General features: G+C 32.9%; 1 protein-coding gene across 2 annotated transcripts; it reads right to left on the minus strand.

Annotated features, from left to right (window-relative positions):
* Window positions 287-9,118, minus strand: LOC18591821 (serine/threonine-protein kinase CTR1). 2 transcript variants are annotated; one of them, XM_018126087.1, is made up of 15 exons: window positions 7,597-9,117; window positions 7,086-7,384; window positions 6,858-7,002; window positions 4,949-5,064; window positions 4,369-4,577; window positions 3,888-4,283; window positions 3,709-3,749; window positions 3,351-3,419; window positions 2,648-2,748; window positions 2,475-2,559; window positions 2,284-2,382; window positions 2,137-2,205; window positions 1,571-1,702; window positions 1,278-1,372; window positions 287-874 (listed from the first exon to the last, which is right to left on the minus strand). In XM_018126087.1, the coding sequence occupies exons 1-15, from the start codon at window positions 8,467-8,469 to the stop codon at window positions 778-780; spliced, it is 2,826 nt and encodes a 941-aa protein (XP_017981576.1). In that variant the 5' UTR covers window positions 8,470-9,117; the 3' UTR covers window positions 287-777. The 2 variants fall into 2 exon arrangements, with proteins under 2 accessions (XP_017981576.1, XP_017981577.1); XM_018126088.1 differs by lacking the exon at window positions 1,278-1,372 and having other exon boundaries at window positions 782-874; window positions 7,597-9,118.

A 19,879-nucleotide genomic window follows, 5' to 3' on the forward strand; every position in this document is an offset into this window, starting at 1 on the left:
TTGAAACGTTCGATTCATCATGAACAATTGAAACAATTTGATTCTATCTGATTCAATTGATAGATGAATCGGAAATTAGTCCATTTTACCACCTCCAAGAAGCCCGACACAACATCTAAGGTTCAGGTGGCCCTCACATCACATGTTCTAAAATCACAGCAGTCGACGGAAGACTGGAACTCTTCCTCACTGTCGAGGAATGTCCTGATTCCACATCTTTGATCGAAATCCCCAAGCAGCTTCAATCCCAAGCATGAAAACAGAGATACAAACTACTACAGGGTCGCAAGCAAAGCAAGCATGGTGTTTCAGAATTATTTGCATGTTGCTATAAATATCTTCAAATTTGGTTCTATCATTAAGCATAAGACAATAATAACATAATAGAATTACTGATTACAGCTCAGATTAAACATCAGTTACAAACAAAATACATATCAAAGTGAATTCCGAATTCTTAAACCCTTCGGATTTACACTTTGAAATAGCTTATGTGGGAAGGCGGCCCCATAGAAAACCTATATAAACACAGCAAGCCAGCTATTGCTTCGCTACATTCTTCATTGTAGGCCTCAATTTAATGGGATTAACCGCCCTTCCAAATGGGTTAGATAACACATCTACAGTTGCCTTAAACCAAAAAGGTTCTGTTAGTGGAATAACGTTTGCCCAGCCAAGAGTTTTCCGTTGCTACATAGTTAATCGATATCTCCAAAATTAGCTCACAGGTTATTCGAGCTATTTCACAGCACGAATGGCTTCGTTTGAGTGCCACTATCACTGCGATCCCATCTGCATCAACGGCAATGGAGACTTGAGCAACTTCTTTAGTCCCTCTACTATGTTACCAAAAGATGGTCGCTGAGCAGGATCACTACAAAGAACAAGAAGCAGCCATCATCAGGAACATAAAACATACGACCAACCAACGTAAGTAAAAGAGAGTACAAGAAGGATGCTTAGCACAGGCATCGACATTCGAGCTTCGAAGACACCCATGAAAGTCATTGTTCAGTCAAACTCAATTTAACATTTTTCCCTTTCTCTTTTAAATTAGCAAGTGTGCATTGTCTCAACCTGCATGCAGCTATAGTAACCTATCCAGGAAACATCTAAAGCAAACTGGTTGAATGTGCAATATCCTTCCCCTGTCGTTTTTATTTTTTTTCTAAAGCTAATGCATACACACAAAATGTAGCTTAGACATTTCCCCAAATTAAGTAATCATCATATAAATGGAAGTGCAGTGACTAATTTATAGGACTAAGCATACTCACTCAGCCCAACAAGATTCCATGAGGGAAGCCAACTTTGGGGAGGTATTAGGAGGAATGGCAAGCCTTCTGTTCTGGAAAGCTACAGCACCAACCACCTAGAATTTGTACCACCATTAGACAGAAAGAAAGGGAGGTAAGGTGAAAGGTACGTATACAGCATGGAAACGCATCTGATGTTACTTTTACAATAACTCCAACAACAACGACGACATTGACATTCAAGATTGCATAGGATACGGACACATGTAAGAAAAGAACCAGAAAGGGAAAGAAGGAAAACCTAATATATGTACCTGGGCAGGACTGAGTCCACTCCAAGGTTGTTGCATGGTTGCGAGTTCCCACAGGATTACTCCAAAACTGTAGACATCAGATTTCTCATTTGAAGGCTCTCCACGAAGGAATTCTGGAGCCATCCACTCAGGCTGCAAATAAAAGCAAGAGAGTTACATGTTTATTGATGCACTGGGAAGAAAAACTTTCAATCTTCAAGATATTGACGGAACTGTCTGACTTTCTATGGAATACAGGATGCAGGTCTGCAATCATGGTATATATTCATCATTGGAGTAAAACGAAAAATAAAAACGGTCTTATGATGATTACTGTGATTGTTGTCTTCTAATAAGGAAAATTATGTCATGATTTGAATTAACCCACATAGCTAAAAAAAAACAGCTGCAAAACTGTATATTTGATATTATCTTTGGCAACAATTGGTAACTAACTAGTCAAATTTAAATCAAATATTTCAAGTTATTTGAAATAATTGACAATAAAAGAAAGCTCAATTATGTTGATGCGTGCACGAGCAAGTGTGTCTCTATGCAAGAGAAAAAGGAGCTTATGGGGTACATACTGTTCCTGCAACAGATTTTGATGATATAAAAGTGTCGGCTTTGAATCTGGACAATCCAAAATCACACACCTGAGCATGACATAAGATGAAGTCATGCATTTGAAATGACAAATACAGAAATTTGCAAAATGAAAAACTCTATCATACCTTTACTGTCCAATTCTTATCAACCAACAGATTGGGTGATTTAAGGTCCCAGTGAACTATGGGAGGATTAAGGCAATGAAGATAGTTGATCCCCTTGGCCTGTGTCCAATATAGAACATGAATTTTGTGCTGACAGCAAGCAGCATTAACAAATAAAATGTGTAATACTTAGTATTAAAAATAGTACAAACCACATCCAGTGCCATGCGTAAACGCCTCCTCTGATCAAGTGTTTCCCCAGCAGCTGGCCTATGAATGAGGCGGTATAGACTACCCCTGTTTGACAAAAACCAGGTCTTAGTCATACATATCTTTTCACAAATAAACATTGGTCATTACCATAGTATAAAATCAGTTGATTTACCTTGGAAGATACTCTGTCACAATTGACAGATGAGGCCGCTTTGTTACAGCACCCATGAAGAGGACCACATTTGGATGTCGGACACGTTTCATTATAGCAACCTATAAAATAATGCATCAAAACTTAAGCTATAGTCATATCAAATGACATTGTCCATCTCACTCAATAACATGCAAAAATAGGAGTAATTGACACAAGGCTTTATATCTAATGATATGGTACCACCACATTAAATCATGTTACAATCACTCGGATAATTGGCAAAAATGATTCAGCACTGATTTTTTAGAAACATTGCTCAAAACTTTATTTGATTGCCTTGTCTACCCAGACTTGGTCATGCATAAGAATATACAACACGCCACATGCTCCTTTAAAACAAAATGTACAACAAGGAAAGAACTTTTCAAGCAGAAACATATATAACCAGAGGAGTACATTTCACCGTAAAGCACCACACTGGAGCACGCAGGGAAAAGAACCACCAAGGTACAAAATAAATTGAAAAATAAATGTTAGGACATTGGAGGGAAAAGCATTGAAGCACAGAAATAAATGTTCGAGAAAAGGACATAGGATGGACATACCAAGCCAAATATTGAATGTGGATGCATTGAGAAAGTGGATCCAGCCAAATGAAATGATGCAATGCTAATATAATATAGATAATAAAATTTTTTTTTAGGTTTTATCTAGTACAAACCTCTCTTAAAAACTCCTTCAACTGATCATCTTGAAAATCTTGGACAGTCAAGACTTTGACTGCAACATCCTGCTTTGGAACGCAATTGTTAATTTGCTGAAGGCAATATAATACAACCTCGTGACAAAGCAAAGTATCCCAAAAATAAGCCGATAATTGTTAATTTGCTGAAGGCAATATGATACAACCTTGTGACAAAGCAAAGTATCCCAAAAATATGCTGATAATATAGCTAAACAAAGAAATAAACAAAAGAAAACAATTAAGGGAAAAAACTAATATCAGACTCATTACATCGAGTCATCATGCATGAAATTTCAGCACCAATGATATTCTGTTGTAAGATAAAAATACTAACCGATCCATGCCACTCAGCACGATGAACTGTTCCAAATGAGCCTGTAAAACAAAATTAAAAGCAAAAAAGTTTGAACTCACTTCACCAATTATCTTAGGAGCAGATCTTTAAAAATGCTTAGAAAAAGAAAAAAATTAAAAAAAGGTTATATTCAATTAAGAGGAAATTAAGAGAAGTACCAGCACCAACGCGCTCCTTAATATGCAATTCATCCCATGAGATCTCAAGCCAATCCATTGCAAGAGAAGGCTCAAGATTTAGATACCTTGGGATTGTCACAGCAGCGAATCTGCCCCGATTATCAAGTTCAGCCCCTATCTCCTCCAGATCTGACTGACTAGGCAAGTTGACTTTCAATTGGTTCACACCTTTTACCACTGAGCTTCCAGATACAAACAGCTCTTTTCTAAGATTTTGTTCTATGTTTTCATGCATTGTTGCAACAGCAGCAGTTTCAAAAGGCATCAAAGATGATTCCTTTCCAAGATGATCTTGATCAATTGGTGCATATTGTGACACCTTTTGATTTCCAAGCAAACCATTGTCCTTCAACTTTTGACATTTTTCAATGCCACCTACAGAAGAATTTTCTCCATTGTTTAATTTGTTTTTAAAAAGTTTGATCTATTTCGCAGAAATTGCGTCCAAAACATAACGTACCAGAATGTAGAGGATTCTCAAAAGGAGAACATGAATTCTTTGAGTCTTCAATCTGACAATATGATGCGTTGTCCATGTAAGGTTGTTGGAATTCTTTTAGATGAGAAATTTGGAATGGTGAAGGCATTGAAGAAAGGAATCCTCCATTGATAGAGGAATCTGGACCGTGGATATTTCCTGGCTCCCCAACTAGATCAACTACATATTCCCTGTTAAAAAGTATATTCATCTCTAAGCAACAAAACATAAAAAGGAAAGAGAAAATCTTGAAGAAAAAACATTTGGAGACTGAATGAAATTCCATCACAAAAATGATAAAAGTTTTTTGCTTCTTTCTATATCCACACATTAGAATAAACCAAATCAAAAGGGGGTGCTAAGAACTGGGATGGTATCAATTCTAAAAGATTTAGATCACTCAGACAAAAAAAAAAAAAGCTTAAAGATAATCTTCTAAATGCAAGTATTTAAATGATGACATAAAAAAAGGAAAATCCTGGATTTGGTTTTGTTCCTAATTATTTTGTTAGCTTCCAACATTTTATTATAAAAAATACAAGCTAACAGTTGATTATCTTACCTTGATGGCTGCCGGTCATCTTCAATTTTTACGAGGCAAGAAGAACGATGATCCGCTGCACAATATTTGCATCCTCGAGCAATCCTACATGGCAAACCTATATAATCTGCCAATTTCTGCATATATATAAAAAATACACCGTGTTAGTTAAGGATTCTAAAATAGATGCATCTTCTGCAATAAACAATGATCATCTCGTAATATCTTACATCTGCATTTGAAGGGTGACCAGGCCGTAAGTACACAAATACATACACACATCAACATATACACAGAAACCAAAAAGGTGAAACACTCATTCTTGCATTTGATATACGGGTCTAGCAGCATAAAGCCATGAAGTGAACAACTGCTGTCAACAAATTCATGCAGTACATCACTCAATGGCAAGTAGATTATCCATAATATCTTCCTTTAAATCCTTTTAATTGTGAAAAAGAGAAAAGATATAAAAGTTTTAGAGCTAAGGTCATATTATTTAACATCTGATTTCAGAAAACGATAATCATTTTCAAAAAAAAAAGTGAAAAAATGTGATCATCAGAAAGAGTAATTGGCCTGATCCTCCCATAAAGACCCCATAAGAATCAAATATTTCACAAGAACCTTGTCAATTCACCACAGCAGGCTACAAATACCTCACTGAATGATCATGGAATAGAGTGTACTCATAAGGGACTGCTATAGTTCTGGGTGTCACTGATGCTTCTAATTCGGTTGCACTACCGATGCCCCCTGTTAAAACATTCATATGCTTTAAAAAATTATTGTACTTTAGGACATCACAGTCCTTGTTACCAATACAACAGAGTCATTTCCAACAATAGAACAACTTTTGAAACACTTGCGTGGGATCAAAAAAAAATTTGCCAACCCAAATCTTTATGTACAAACAAATATATATAAACAAGAAGCTTTTTCATTCCAGAAGAGACTGAATAAAAGAAACCAACAACTTCCCGTCTTCTATTAAAAAAGAAAAAAAAACAAAGAACAATCCTTTTGGCTCCGGTGGGTGAATTAATATGCTTTTTGCTTTTGTAAAAAGTTTATTTTGTTCTGTTTTCTTGTTATTTTTTCCTTATTATAAACAGCAAGCTTTGTACTTATCCAAGGAAGAAAGAAAGAAAAACAACCTCCTTTCTTTAATGAGTGTGACCAAGCATATACTTTAACAAAATGAAAGATGCTAAATCATTCTTAGTACACAAGACAGTTGTAGCATTTAATTTCTTTTTATATAGACAAAGAATAGGATTTATTTACTGGGGTAACTAAGACCACAGATAGACATCCTTTCAAAAGAACTAGCGTTTGGTTATTCAAAGCAAAGAATGCCAACCCTCTTCCAAGCTTCCCAAGATCAACCAAGTCACAATATGCCCTCCTGTTTTACATTCCAGCACAGATTTAAATAGCTGTTGCTAACCTCCCACTTCAGCTCATTATACTGGCTTGCTCAAACTACTATCTTAATTATTTATTTTTGTACACTCGATAAACAGTAGAGTCATTGCCACACCAAAAGTCACAAATATTTTTCATCATTATTCTACAGAGAACATAATACTAGAAGTTTAATCCGAGATTTAGACTATTCAACATCTTACTTAAAGTACAACAGAGAGTATTGAAATCACTTCTACCCATATTCGTACAAGTGCAGCTATTACTTGCATAAGAATGATTCACAACTGTCTTTACAAGGATCAGTAAGGGCTTGTCAATTCTAGACCTTAAATTCTTCCCATCAAAACCATCTTCTTTATAGTTTATACCAATAAAAAGAGCAGATCCTTAAACAACCTCCAACGTTTTCTTTTTTTGTGTGTGTAAATTGGTCTTAGGTATAGAGCGAATGTGCGAGTGAGAAGGTAAAAGTAAAACCAAAAAGGCCATTGTTTGTCACCTTAAACAGAATTGCACGATGCCTGCAAAGTCCCGTGGATAGGCTGCCAATAGGGAACACGATACACTTCTGCAAATCCTTCAATCTCCTACTCACCATTTTCCAGCGTTCGTGAAGATCCCCTTGCTCCACTGGAAAAGTTCCCCTAAATATAGAACAATTCAAAAAAATGAACATAAAAAAAGAAACAGTGGGAAAAAAATGAATCGTGAACATGTGAAGCCCTACCCCATGTATATAGCAACAAGCTGTCCAAGTTTCTCCACCAACACTAAGGTATTTTCTGAAGCACAATATAACTCCTGTGCTTTATCCTCAAGCTCCTTGAGGCGTGTGTCCCCACGTCTATCCACAAGAACGACCTCCATGGATGTCGCGTTGGGCTCAATTTCTCTGAGAGACATCAAAGGTGGTAAGCGTCTTCCTTCTTCAAACTCATTACACATCACCCATAGATACGGGTTCATCCCAAGAATATTATAAAACCCATCCGATATCTTATCATTATAAGATAAACAGCCACTAACCTGCACATTGAATATTAACCGATCACATATAATACAAAATCCTTAAGACATCAGAACCTTCAAAAAAGATTAGTATTACATATGAAAATTTATTGAGTTCGGTTTGAATTCATAGAAATGTAATCTTTTTCGAATCTCATAAATTTTGGATATAAAAACATTTTCCACGAGTGAAAATTAAATTCATTCAATCGAAAATGATGAGAAGATACCCATAGACGATAAGAAACGGTCTCGGCATCAACGACATTAGCTCCACAATACTCTTGTAAAAGCAAGGGTTCACTGAGGAGACTTGCTTGAGAAGTAAGTCTCCTAGCCAACATAAGCTGAAAATAATAACTGTCCCTTGACTTGAGCGCCAAGCTATCTTTACTCTCCTCTGCCTCAGGTTCCGGTTTCACGACTTCCCGTGTTGCCGGCACAGGCAACGACGAGGACGTGTCCTTAGTCCATGTATCTTTAACCTCACTCGACAAGTTGCCATCCAATGTCGTGCCAGAAAACAAACTCCCTGCATAACTACTACCACTTGAGAACCTCGGCAGTGACAACTGGCGGTCAAAGTTGGGGTCAACGCTGCGGTCATTGATGACGATGGTGGTTTCCGGAGCAATAGGAAGACGAGGAGGCGGTGACGGGGGCGGTGCTGGCTCCGGAGGTAATAACAACTCACGATCTTCGTCAGTAGTCGAAGAGAGACGTCGAGAGGATGGTTTCACGTGACGTGATCTGTCAGTAGTAGCTTTTCTCTCGACGAACCAATCGCGGAAAGCGGCGAGCTGTTGCTTTTTGCTGTGTAGCTTATCGTCCGTGAAAAGATCTGATAGGGGAGAGTTGTTGGTCTTGGCAGCTGGAGCTGCGAAGTCTTTCAGAGCTGTCCTTGAGATTGACTTATTACGGTCATTTTCAGTAACAGGGTTGAAGGGGCTTGCTGCTGTTGGTGTTGTGGTTGCGGCTCCAGCTGTTGTCGATGTTGCTTCCTTGGCGACTTTGTTCTCGTGATCCAATAGTTGTTTGGAAGATGCATCGAACCCACGATCGGGAAATTGCCTAGGGAAGAAGTAAGTCGTCCGGTGAGGCATTTTCTCTCACGGACCTCACGAGATCACTCTCTTTCTTTCACTTTTTCTCTTCCTTCCCGGCCCCGCACGTGTCAACTCTCTTAACTCTCTCCAAACTATTCGCCCATTCCGTACAAACTCCTCCAAATCAAAGAATCCTAGAATCCAGATGCAAGCTCTGAAAAAAAGAGAAGCTTGAAAGAATGATATCAGTGAAAGAAGGAACAAAAGCTAGATCAAGAAAACGTACAGTTGGTTTGCCTTTTAATATTGATATAACCGAAGGCAAACCGAGGGTACAAACGGTTTTGGAAGTGGAAGGACAAAGAGAAAGAGAGAAAGAGGGAGGGGAAGGGGACAGAGCTTTTTTTAAGTTATATTTTTTCTGTACAAGCGAAGAGAGAAAGAAACGGTGGGATAATGAAATACAAGTAAAATATAGCGCAGGGGAAGGGAGGGAGTGGTGCGGTTGAGGCTAACGAGCGAGGGGTGCGTGACCCTCATGTAATTGGAGCACAAGTAAGAATGAGAGGCAAAGTGGTAGCGACACGTAGAGCGGAGATGGAGCCGTGCGCACATAGGCGTAGGATATGCAACGGGAAATCCGCGGGGTTTCGTGATTATAAAAACTGGAGCTTTGTAAGCTGTCTGGGGTAAGGAGAATGGCACTGGTATCAGGCGTGGGAGGAGATTATATCGTCATCGGGCAAAAGCGAATCTGAAATGACGAGAAAGTCCTTAGATTTTATTTTCAATTGTTAAATAAAAATACATATGTATCAAAATTTTATTTTTTAGTTTAAATATAGAATATTGCATCGTATTACAAAATATGATAAAAAATTTTAAAATTAATTATAAATAATATTTTATATATAATAATAAAGAAAAAAATTTAAAAATATATAATTTTTAATAGAATTGAAGATTAAAGGATGTAAATTGAAAAGATATTTTTTTAATTTAAACTTTTAATATATTCATAATAATATAGATTTTTAAATAAAATATATATTTTATCATATTAATTTATTAATTAAAATTAAAAAATATTAATCATGTTAAAATTAGAAGGGAATTCAAATTTTTTAGTAATTTTTTTTAAATCTAAAAATTAAAACTCATAAAATATAATTTTTATATATTAATTTAAAAATAATTAAAATTAAAATTTTTAATAATTAATTTAATATAATTTATAAAAAAAATATCAACTGTATCATACTTATATCGTAAGATACATATAGTATATTTTATAATATATTTTAATATTTTATTAAATATAATATAATTATAAAATTATTTTTTTTACTAATATTAATTATATTGTACGATACTTATTACGTGATAATGATAATTATATTTCCAATAACGAGATTGCACAGGTTTTCGGTCGCTTTGAGTAACGGCATGTGACTGGTTTGTTGCAGAGCTTTGCAGAATCTTGTATTTTAGACGGCTTGGTTTGTTGTCTTTGCTGCAAAAGCTGACCGACCATTATTTTGTTTTTCCCTTTTTTTTTTTTTTGCCTCTTTTGTTACTTTTGGGGAAATTGTTTCTTCATCACTTGGAAAAGTGTGAAGCCGCTATCTAACTTTTGGTTTTGGTTTCCTAATTTATCGTCATTTGATTAAAATAAGGTTGTTGATTAACCATTAATTTTCCCTTCTGGGTGATTTAGGGTGCGTTTAGACTTTAATCTAGATTCTGCTGTTTGACTATTGGAATAATTGAAGGATTGGTCTTAACTAAGCCAATTTGTTTATCCAAATTCTTTTGAGTTCAACCGAGATCAAATGGTCGCATGCTTTGCGGCATTTCTTGGATAACGATTACAAAAAATTTTGCATTATTCCACGTAACTATTAATTTGATAAATTTAGCATCCAATTCCGATCCTTTTAAAACATTTGAAGAAAATATAAAATAAATAAAACTTTATAATATCTACTAAATTTGGTATCAAATTAACATAAACCTGATGAATTTTTTTCACTAAAATCTAAGGTGAAACTTTGTGTTTTATAACTTTATATTAAAAACTAAAATGTTCATAATAATAATAATATCTTATTATATTATGCACATATATAATGTCTTATTATCATAGTAGTTTTTATTCATTTTAATTTAATATTCCAAGCATCTTTCATGAACTTCAGAAAAAAAAAAAAAAAAAGAGAGCCCACGTTAGAGTTCATTATTATCGAAATGATTTTCTCAACAAACTTGGGATTGTAGGATTTTAAAATTTGTTTGATACGAATAAAATAATGAATGAACAACTTTACGGACCACCAAATAACTAGAAAGTAAGCATGCTCAAATCCTCATGACCTTGTAACTGCGACCTCTTCCTTTACAGTCAAAAAAGGATACCTCACACTTCTCTCGATTAATCTAGTTATCAACAAAAGCAATTAACACCAGTAGGACGGTTGGTTTCATATGATGGATTCAATGTATTAATCCATTTAAATCATGTGGTCCACATGGCTACATCCTGAGAAATATCACGATTAAATAAATCTTATAAACCATCGACATTAGTTATTTAATTTAAGTTTAAAATTTCCATTAATCCAAAGTTATGTACCTACGTAGTGGAGCCAATGTTTTTGCTGTTTTAAGCTAGACAAAAATTTATTGGCCGCGATTTGGTTTTTTCTCTCAGTCCAATTATCATGAAGCCAAAGTGACCCTACTTACATATGATTTTGCGCTCCAGCTTCTTTGATTGGCGGATTGATTTGATTCGTCCTAGTTAAAAAGAAAAGGGCCTCCAAGTTGCACATGTGGCGAGTGGCATTTGGAGGCAAAAGAAAATGTAATCGAGGCTTAGTTTTTTATTTAAAGCAAAGGGATTTAAAGAACAGACGTCTTTCCATTTAAAGAAAGGGTAGAATAGATCCAGCACGACTCCTTTCTTAAAAAAAGGAAGCGAAAGTATAAGAATTTTTCTTCCCAAAAAAAAATAGAGTAAGATTGAATTTCACCGACTCCCTTGTGGAAAGCCACAAAATTTTTTTTTTCTTAATAAAATATTAGTCCACTTTCTTCTGCCGGAGTTTCGCTTGCATGTAAGGCACATGCTCGGATCATGGTTAAGCGAAGCGTCGTAAGTTGACAAATGGCATACTATGCTGATGCAACATCGTTCGTTCGTTTGCTCTTCGAATACAAGGAAATATCCTGTAGGCTGGAGCTGTATCGCGATAAAGGCAAGAATGCATGCCTTGGATATATTTCTTCTCTCCTCTAAACTTTGAGGACTAGTAAATTTGTTAGTAGATTTACGAGTTAAAGGTGATTTTAATTGGGATGATAGTTGTTAAACACCCGATCATTATGAATTTGGATTAACTAAATGAGAAATCAAAGAATTAGTCATGCATAAATTGTTGTGAACATTTAAAACATTAAAATCATTTAATTATTATTGTGTACCAATTTATGTCGTTTTTAAATAATCGTTGATAATAGCGGAATAGTAGAGAATTTACGGTAAAAATTAAGTCTTCCTCTTAGTATTTTTCCTTGACGAATCACAATAAACAATATTTTATCGGACCTAGCCATATATATATATATATATATATATACATATAAACTTAAAACTCTCTTAATTAAAAGTTTATTGGATCAAGACTTACACAACCGCCAAATTATATTGATCTAATTAAATTTGTAAAACTCATAATTAATTGATTATTTTAATATTAATTGGATTTTCATATTTTATCTCTTAATAAAACTAAATTATCAATTTATTTTATCAAACTAAAATTATCAATTAATAATAACCCACGTAACAAAAAATTATAGCATGAATATCATAAAGCTGATTTTTAGTATAGTTGATATTATATTTGAAGTTGGCTTGTTCCTTTCATCCTCTAGGATTATAAATTACGAGGACGAGAATATATATTCAATATATATATATATTAAATTTGAAGAAAACGATGGCAGCATTCCTTTTAGAATTTGATCTTCCCATATTTCTGTCACCTACTATTTAAGAAGAAAAAACTATAAGATGCATGCATGAACATTTTTTCTCTTTAAAACACACACACACACATATATGTGTAATTAATTATATACATTTGTGTGTGTAAATATTTTGGATTCTTATATCACCGAATAACACTGAACCTGGCCACAATAAGTAGCTCTCTCACGAGTCAATTTTGCTATTTTCTATATAAATTATATTAAAAAAGTACCATGTAGTTTTAGGTAGAATAAATTTACTTTTTAAATTTTAAATTGGACACTTAACTATAATATGTTTATTTTTGTTGTTTTTTTTTAAACTTAATAGTAGTGTTAATTATTTTTTAATGTTTTTTCTAATATTTAATATTTTTCTTTATTATTAATATTAATTAACCAAATAAGACATATCATAATCATGTTGTTAACAGTGTAAAGAAAAGTTTAACAAAAAACATAGGATAGTTAAATGTTAAATTTTAAAAAGTCAATTTATTCCTCTCAAAACACATAATACTTTTTTGTTATTTATTTTTTTCTTCTTAATATAGCTTTTTTATTGATAATATAGCATGAGAAAAAAATGAAAACAAACGAGAAATATCAAGCTGAATTCCTTTTACTATCAAATTATCATTACATATATATATATGTACTTTTTATTTGTTTTGGTTTGATAAATCAAACTGTNCATTCTATAATTTAAGATTTTATTAAAAAAGTCAAAACCTAAATTATTCTTCTTGTCTAAATATTCAAGTCCTTCCCCTTCTCAATCTTTGGTTGTGTTTTTCATTCTTTCAAAACAACTCATCTAAGCTTCATTTGTAAGTAATTTTTAATCCAAATTAAGTTTTAAATACTTCATGTCTAAATATTATTTGTTTAATTTGATAATTTGAGTTCATAATTATAATCTACTTAATAGAAAATAGTATTGCATGTCAAATAATATTTTAAAATTATGAGTCTTTCTTTTTTGATTTATTTTGTAGACATATTATTTGATTATTTGACTTTTGTATTTAACTTTGTGTGGTTTGTGAATGCTTATATTTAATTTTAATCAATGAATAGAAAATTGTCATATTGTTAGTTACTGAACTTGATAATTTGCTATTTAAGATCATATTTTATTTAATTTTATGCTAATGAGTAGTAATTTTGAATGAATGATTGTTTAGTGACATGTATTGAAAAAAATGTATTTGATAGTATATCTACTTATACTATCATGTACCGTTTTCAAAATATGAAAAATCATCATGACAATTATAGTTATTTTAGATATTTTTACTTTGAAGTATTAAATGAATGTACTGAATTTATATTTTCTTTAATTTAATGTTAAAAAATTTAATTTTTAAATTTTAATATATTTATATTTTGTAATTATTATTATCATTTTAATTATTATACCATTCAAAAAAAAATTTTAAATCTACCTCTGGTCACGTGGCAGATAATAAGCCTTTTAGGTTTCATTGCTTTCCTTTAATCAAAGATTGAATAGCAAGTTGCTACAAAGAATATATATATATATATATATATATATATGTTTTACGAGAAAGTGCTTAGCTAATGACTTGGCTAATAAGGATAAGTTCTATGGTTTTATTTTTGTTTTTTGAAGGGTTATCTGACTAATGAAGTCTTAATTTAAGGTAATAGAATCATCGTACAACCATGTTCTCATCGGAATTGGACGGTGACTTCTGTTTGTTTTTTTTTTTAAATAATCACAAAAGGGAATACTTCAAATTAAGAATTTTATTCTCATAACACATATGGTGTAGTTATTATCTGAGCAGGCACAATTGTTAAGCTTTAACTTTTAAAACCTATACAAAACAATAACCTATGCATTTAAGATGAATGACTAGTAAAGTTATCTTTAATCTTGTTTCTTGTTATCGTTCAACAATCTCTTAACCCCAAATTTCTTCATTTTTAAGTTTAAGGAATTTCTATTGAGCTGTAAATACACCTATAAGTTCTGTGTATGCATTCATTTAATTATAGGGATAAAACCACATAGTTATTGAATTATTTATGCAAATAACTGAGATCTATATATTGTTTTTTCAATAATTAATAAAAAAGTGTGAAATGAACGAGCCAATAGGGCACTGGTGCATATTTTATTGTCCATAATTTAAAATTACATAAAATATATAGATTCATAAGGTTTTGTTCTCATCAGAGACAAATGGAACTTATGGATGCTTGCTAAGGATATATTAATATAAGAGCATATATAGTGTCCCCCAAAGTGAGTAGGAATGTCACATAATTAAAATTTTTTCTTTTTATCGGTAGTTAACTGAAGGACTTAATATTGCTTAAATTAAACTCTTTTTCACCTTGATTAATCTAAGTATTCTTTCTTTAAAATTAACGGGTGCATTTTGGTTCAAATATCACTAACATAGCAATGTCTCATTTTTCTTTTTAATACAAGGCTTCTATGTATCTTAATCTTCTTCATATTATACCTAAGTTTGTTTAATTTTTTTTTTATAATTGGAAAATGGAAGATTCGAACCCTACTTTTTAAGTAGGAAGATAATGTATTAACCAATGAGCTAAATGCTCGGGTACAAATTTGTTCAAATTTTACTTACTTATATTTATCATAAAGCTATGTCATGCACATGTAGTAATTATCCCCAAAATTTAAAAAGTTGATACAGGTATGTTAGCATGCGTGAACCAAACGATAAGAGGAAAAGGATGGGGAAAAAGGGCGCAGTGGGATGATTGAGAATCCTTTCTAAAAATGTCAATCAATATCTTTGGGATCGAACTTCCTTTAAAGGATGTTCCTTGCAGAGATGAAAACTTACAAAAGTTGGAGTCTTGAAATTCAAGATAGGGCTTAAACTTTTTAACTTTTGACAATTCAGTCCCTAAAACTAATATTCATCATTATTTTGACTTGATAAGATCACCATTTTAAAGATGTGAGGAAGGATTGGTTATTCCTAAAATTTCATTAGAGAAAGCTATATATCTATGGCTGCGAGTTAAAAGAGAAAAAAAACTTACTTATTTGATATAAGTTTGAGAGTATTCCTTTTTCCTCCATCATCCAAGCAAACCCCACCCAATTTGCTATCACCCATTATATTCCTCTTTCTATATTTTTTAATCCTTATTTGGGTAAGAAAATTCGAAATTTTATTGATTAAATCTATATATATATATATATAAATAAATAAATGAAAAGAATTAAGATCAGAACGCAGCCCTAAAAGGATCCGTGTTAGGCCTCCAACCGAGAAGCAAGGTGAGGTAGACAAACGAAAGGCCGCAGCGGGGTCGTTGAATGTGGTCTGACATAGAAAAAAATCAATTTAATTAGATCAATTAATGTGGACAGCCCTAACCAAATTTGGTTGACTCACTCCCACGCTACACGTGAACAAAAACTGCCTTCCTTGTGACAAGCCTTTTGCAATCTCCTTTGCCTTTTGCTGCCCATCATGAAAATAATCTGTGGAACTTGTAATGGATATTGTGGTCCAAAATATTTGTACATCGTTCCATAATTGATTGTCACATCAAGTTCTTGACTTGAATTATCAAAGATATGAGAAGCTCATGTTGTTAGCTATCATCTGTTTTTTCTTCCTTTATATTCAAACATTGAAATATATATCGTTTCACTGTTAAATCAAAAATCGAAACCACAGAAAACTTTTGAATATATGCAAGCCAACCCTTTGATTTGGGGAGGTGGGGACTCAGGGTAGTGTCTTTCTTTCTATGTTTTCGGGTGTTATGACTTTGACTTGGACTAAGTTCTAAGCATAAACAAAGTATCGAATTTCGAATTGTTAATTCATATTGTAGACCCAAATAAGATGGATAACTAATTCTATCAATCGAGGTCAGTTTTCTTCTCGGGTTGCGTCTATCTATTTTGTCTTGTCTTGTTGTTGAACTTTTTTTTTTCATTTTTAATAGATAATGTGTGTTATTCCAACCTGACTTGAATGACAAAAAGCCCAGAGATTGCTTGTAATTGCTTCAAAATGTAGGAAGTAGCTGGTGAGAGGGTGGTCGAATCATTCATTATTAATTGAAATAAAACAAGATTGAAAGGTGAGATAGGCAAGCAATAAATTATTAAGCACATATTATTCCATTGCAAGTTGCAATATATTTGAGGATAAAAAAAAACAGCAAGTTGCAGATATTAAAAGAGAAAAAAAGATTGAGCAAACAAAGAAATTAATTATCTTTCCTAAGTCACGAGCTTCCAAAACGACTTGTTCACTCAACTAACTTTTGGGTGGCCTTGCTTACTTTCCCAAAGCACCCAATTTGTCAGTATCAATCTTGCAAGAAGGCCAATGATCCTCACAAAACTACAAGCCCGAAGTGGAGAAACTCTAGACTATATAGTTATAGTCCATGTCAATTGCCTCCATTGTCAAGAGGTTTCCAATGGCAATTGCATGGGGAACTCCCGACTTTTAGCCTTTAAAAACAGCACTATAGAATAAGGACGAACGAATTAGAGAAGGGTTTAATGCTCCAATGGATTGTGAGCTCAAAAACTAACTTATGCTCCTCATGCTGCTCAATCTATGACTTGTGCAAAAGGAAATGGAAGAGATCTTCCGATTATATTACTATAAGATAGAATCTGATTACTTGGTAAATCTAATTATTAATGGAGTCTTATTATTTCATTTGTTTTTGCTGCTGTAATTACTCAAACTCGTGAGAAAGCAAAGGCTGGAACTAAGACCATTTCCGTGGAGGAAATCTTTCTGATATCTTAAGCTTGTAAAAAGGTTTTCTTTTGGTTAACAAGAAAAGCAAGGGATCTCCACAAACTCACGTGAGCTTTTAAATGAATCTGAAGGATTAAGATTAATGAGAAAAAAGTTCTTGATGTGGATGCCCTGATGGTCCTAGTCATCCACTAAACAAAAAAACAGAGAGACAGAAAACAGTAGAAAGGCAGAACACTGTGTGTCATTAGTGGAGGACTTTTATTATATAAAAGCCTGACAAAGAGTGAGATATATTATATATACTTTTGGAGGGCATCTAAAACCTAAGCCATTAGCATTAATAATTATATGTATAGTAACGTGTTAATGTGGTGCAAAATGCACTTTCCATTGTCTGTAAATATATGGTACATTCTAATTGACAAAGTATCTCAAAAGTTGAAATTCTTTGTCCACAAAATATCTCAAGGCATCAATCAAGCCAACGCTAAGTGGTTATACTTAGATGCTATAACACAAAAGCATGCATCCCCCATTGATAATGGAGAAATTATTGACATAGATCTTAATATTATACTAGCTAGAAAGCATAAATAATAATTTACCTGGACTAAAAGGCTATAGCTAGTTACATCACCGAATTGGAATGGCCTATAGAAAAATTCTACTTTGAGAGATTTGATCTCCTTCATATAAATCATCCAATTTGCCTTGATTAAAGTTCTCAACAACTTCTAGTTTTATTTTGTACATAATGGTCTCTAAGAGGAGGACCATCTACTTCAAGAATCTATCTCTGTTTATCAATAACCTTATATAAAAAGAAGCCTTAAATGGGCTTCCAAAATTGGCCACGTCTCTGAGTGGCTAAGATGCTGACATGTGGCCTCTTTTTCTTTTTGTCGCATGACTTTCTCAGGGGTTATTTTGGAAGGTTAGGGGTTTATTGTGTGCGGTTAGGGTTTGGTCTGCTTTTGACAGGGGATCAACTTCGGCGGCCCACATGCGCACAGCATTTTTCACCTGCCTTTGAGTTTTTTACTATTCACCTTATTCTTTCCTTTCTGTCCCTTGTTCCTTCTGTCTCTCCGCCCTAGGTTTTTTACTATCCCCCTTATTATTTCCTTCTTGTATTTTTAATAAGATTCTTGGTGATCTTTTTTCTTTATTTTGATATAGTCTCAGATCTGATCTAAAGAGCTGCGTAGAGTTAAAGATTAACAATAAGCCCATTAAGGTGATTAAAGAGAGCTATCTAGGATTTCTTAGGTAATTAGGTTATTAAATCAACCCGTTGCAAGTAATTGTGGTCCATTCATACTTGAAAAAGATGCACTTGCTTGGTTTTAAGTTGTAACAACTAACAAGGATTCAAATACTATTTATTTATATCCAGCCCATCACTTTTTCGAAATTTATGATTTAATTTTTTTTAAAAGAATAAGTCAAATTTATTAATATTTTATTATTATTCCATTAAATGTGGATTAAAGTATTTATACCTATACCCAAAATTTTCAATTAGTTCTCCTGATCATTGCACTAATTATTACTGTTATATCTTTGTCCAATTATAAAAATTGATTCATTAAGCAATTTCCCTTTAAAGTCTAAATTTAAACCATCATGTTCATGCACTGTTATCATATAAACCGTTATAAAGGTACAAATATGTCTTATATAACTTAATACTTTTTTACCTTGCATATCCACTTAATTATAATATTATATATATATATATATTGTGTGCACGAGGAATTCTATGATGGAAACAGAGAATTTCAACTTTAGATCTTGTCGCACTTCTTGAAGAATAAGAAAAGAGAGGTCAAGTCTTTGTTACTCCATTTACCTAATTGTTACTTAAATTAAATGCCATAAAGAGAAAAAGGAAGATGGGGTTGCTTCACTGTCAATCACACGTTTCCTTTTTTTTTTTCCTTAATCAGTTATAGAGTATACTTTAATATCTACAAAGTACATATTTATTATGATTATGATTAATATTTTAATAAATTGATTGTTAAATTTAATAATTCACTCATATCAAATTTTAAATTAATAAAAAATGTTATTATTTAAATCTAGAATATTATTTTTCAATATTTTATTATATAAAATATATAATTAATATTTTTAATTAATTTACAATTCGACATACATGATCTATATGTAAACAAAGAATGAAAAATCCAACCAACAAATTAACTAAATATAAGTTATAAGGAAAAAAATAAAACTAGACTAAATTTTATACCCATAAAGTGAGTTTATCGTCCTTAACATAGAAAATGTTTTGCGATGAAAGTAGTAATACGTAGATAATGTTGAAAATGATCACGTGGTGTCCTTAACAGATGTCATAGCTTTGTGATTTCGTCCTTCAAATCCCAATCGATGACTATAATGGATCCACCAGAAAGTGACGGCCCAATTTCTTAGCTCAACAAGGACCTTATGTAAAAATTGCAAAATATAAGAATCCAAAGAGAAAATACGGGGTCGTATTATTGAGAGATATAAAAGGGCAGCGTCATACATAAGATGAAGGTCGGTAAAGTCGTTTTGGAATATGGTGAAACAAGCACATTTAGCCCAAAACGGGGCAAATCTTGAAATTACTAAAAGTCCTGATATTAGACTCCCTTTAACCTTCTCCTTTGCTTCCTTTTTTTTTTTTTTAT

Source organism: Theobroma cacao, chromosome 8 (genome assembly GCF_000208745.1).
Source record: "Theobroma cacao cultivar B97-61/B2 chromosome 8, Criollo_cocoa_genome_V2, whole genome shotgun sequence".
Taxonomy (NCBI): domain Eukaryota; kingdom Viridiplantae; phylum Streptophyta; class Magnoliopsida; order Malvales; family Malvaceae; genus Theobroma; species Theobroma cacao.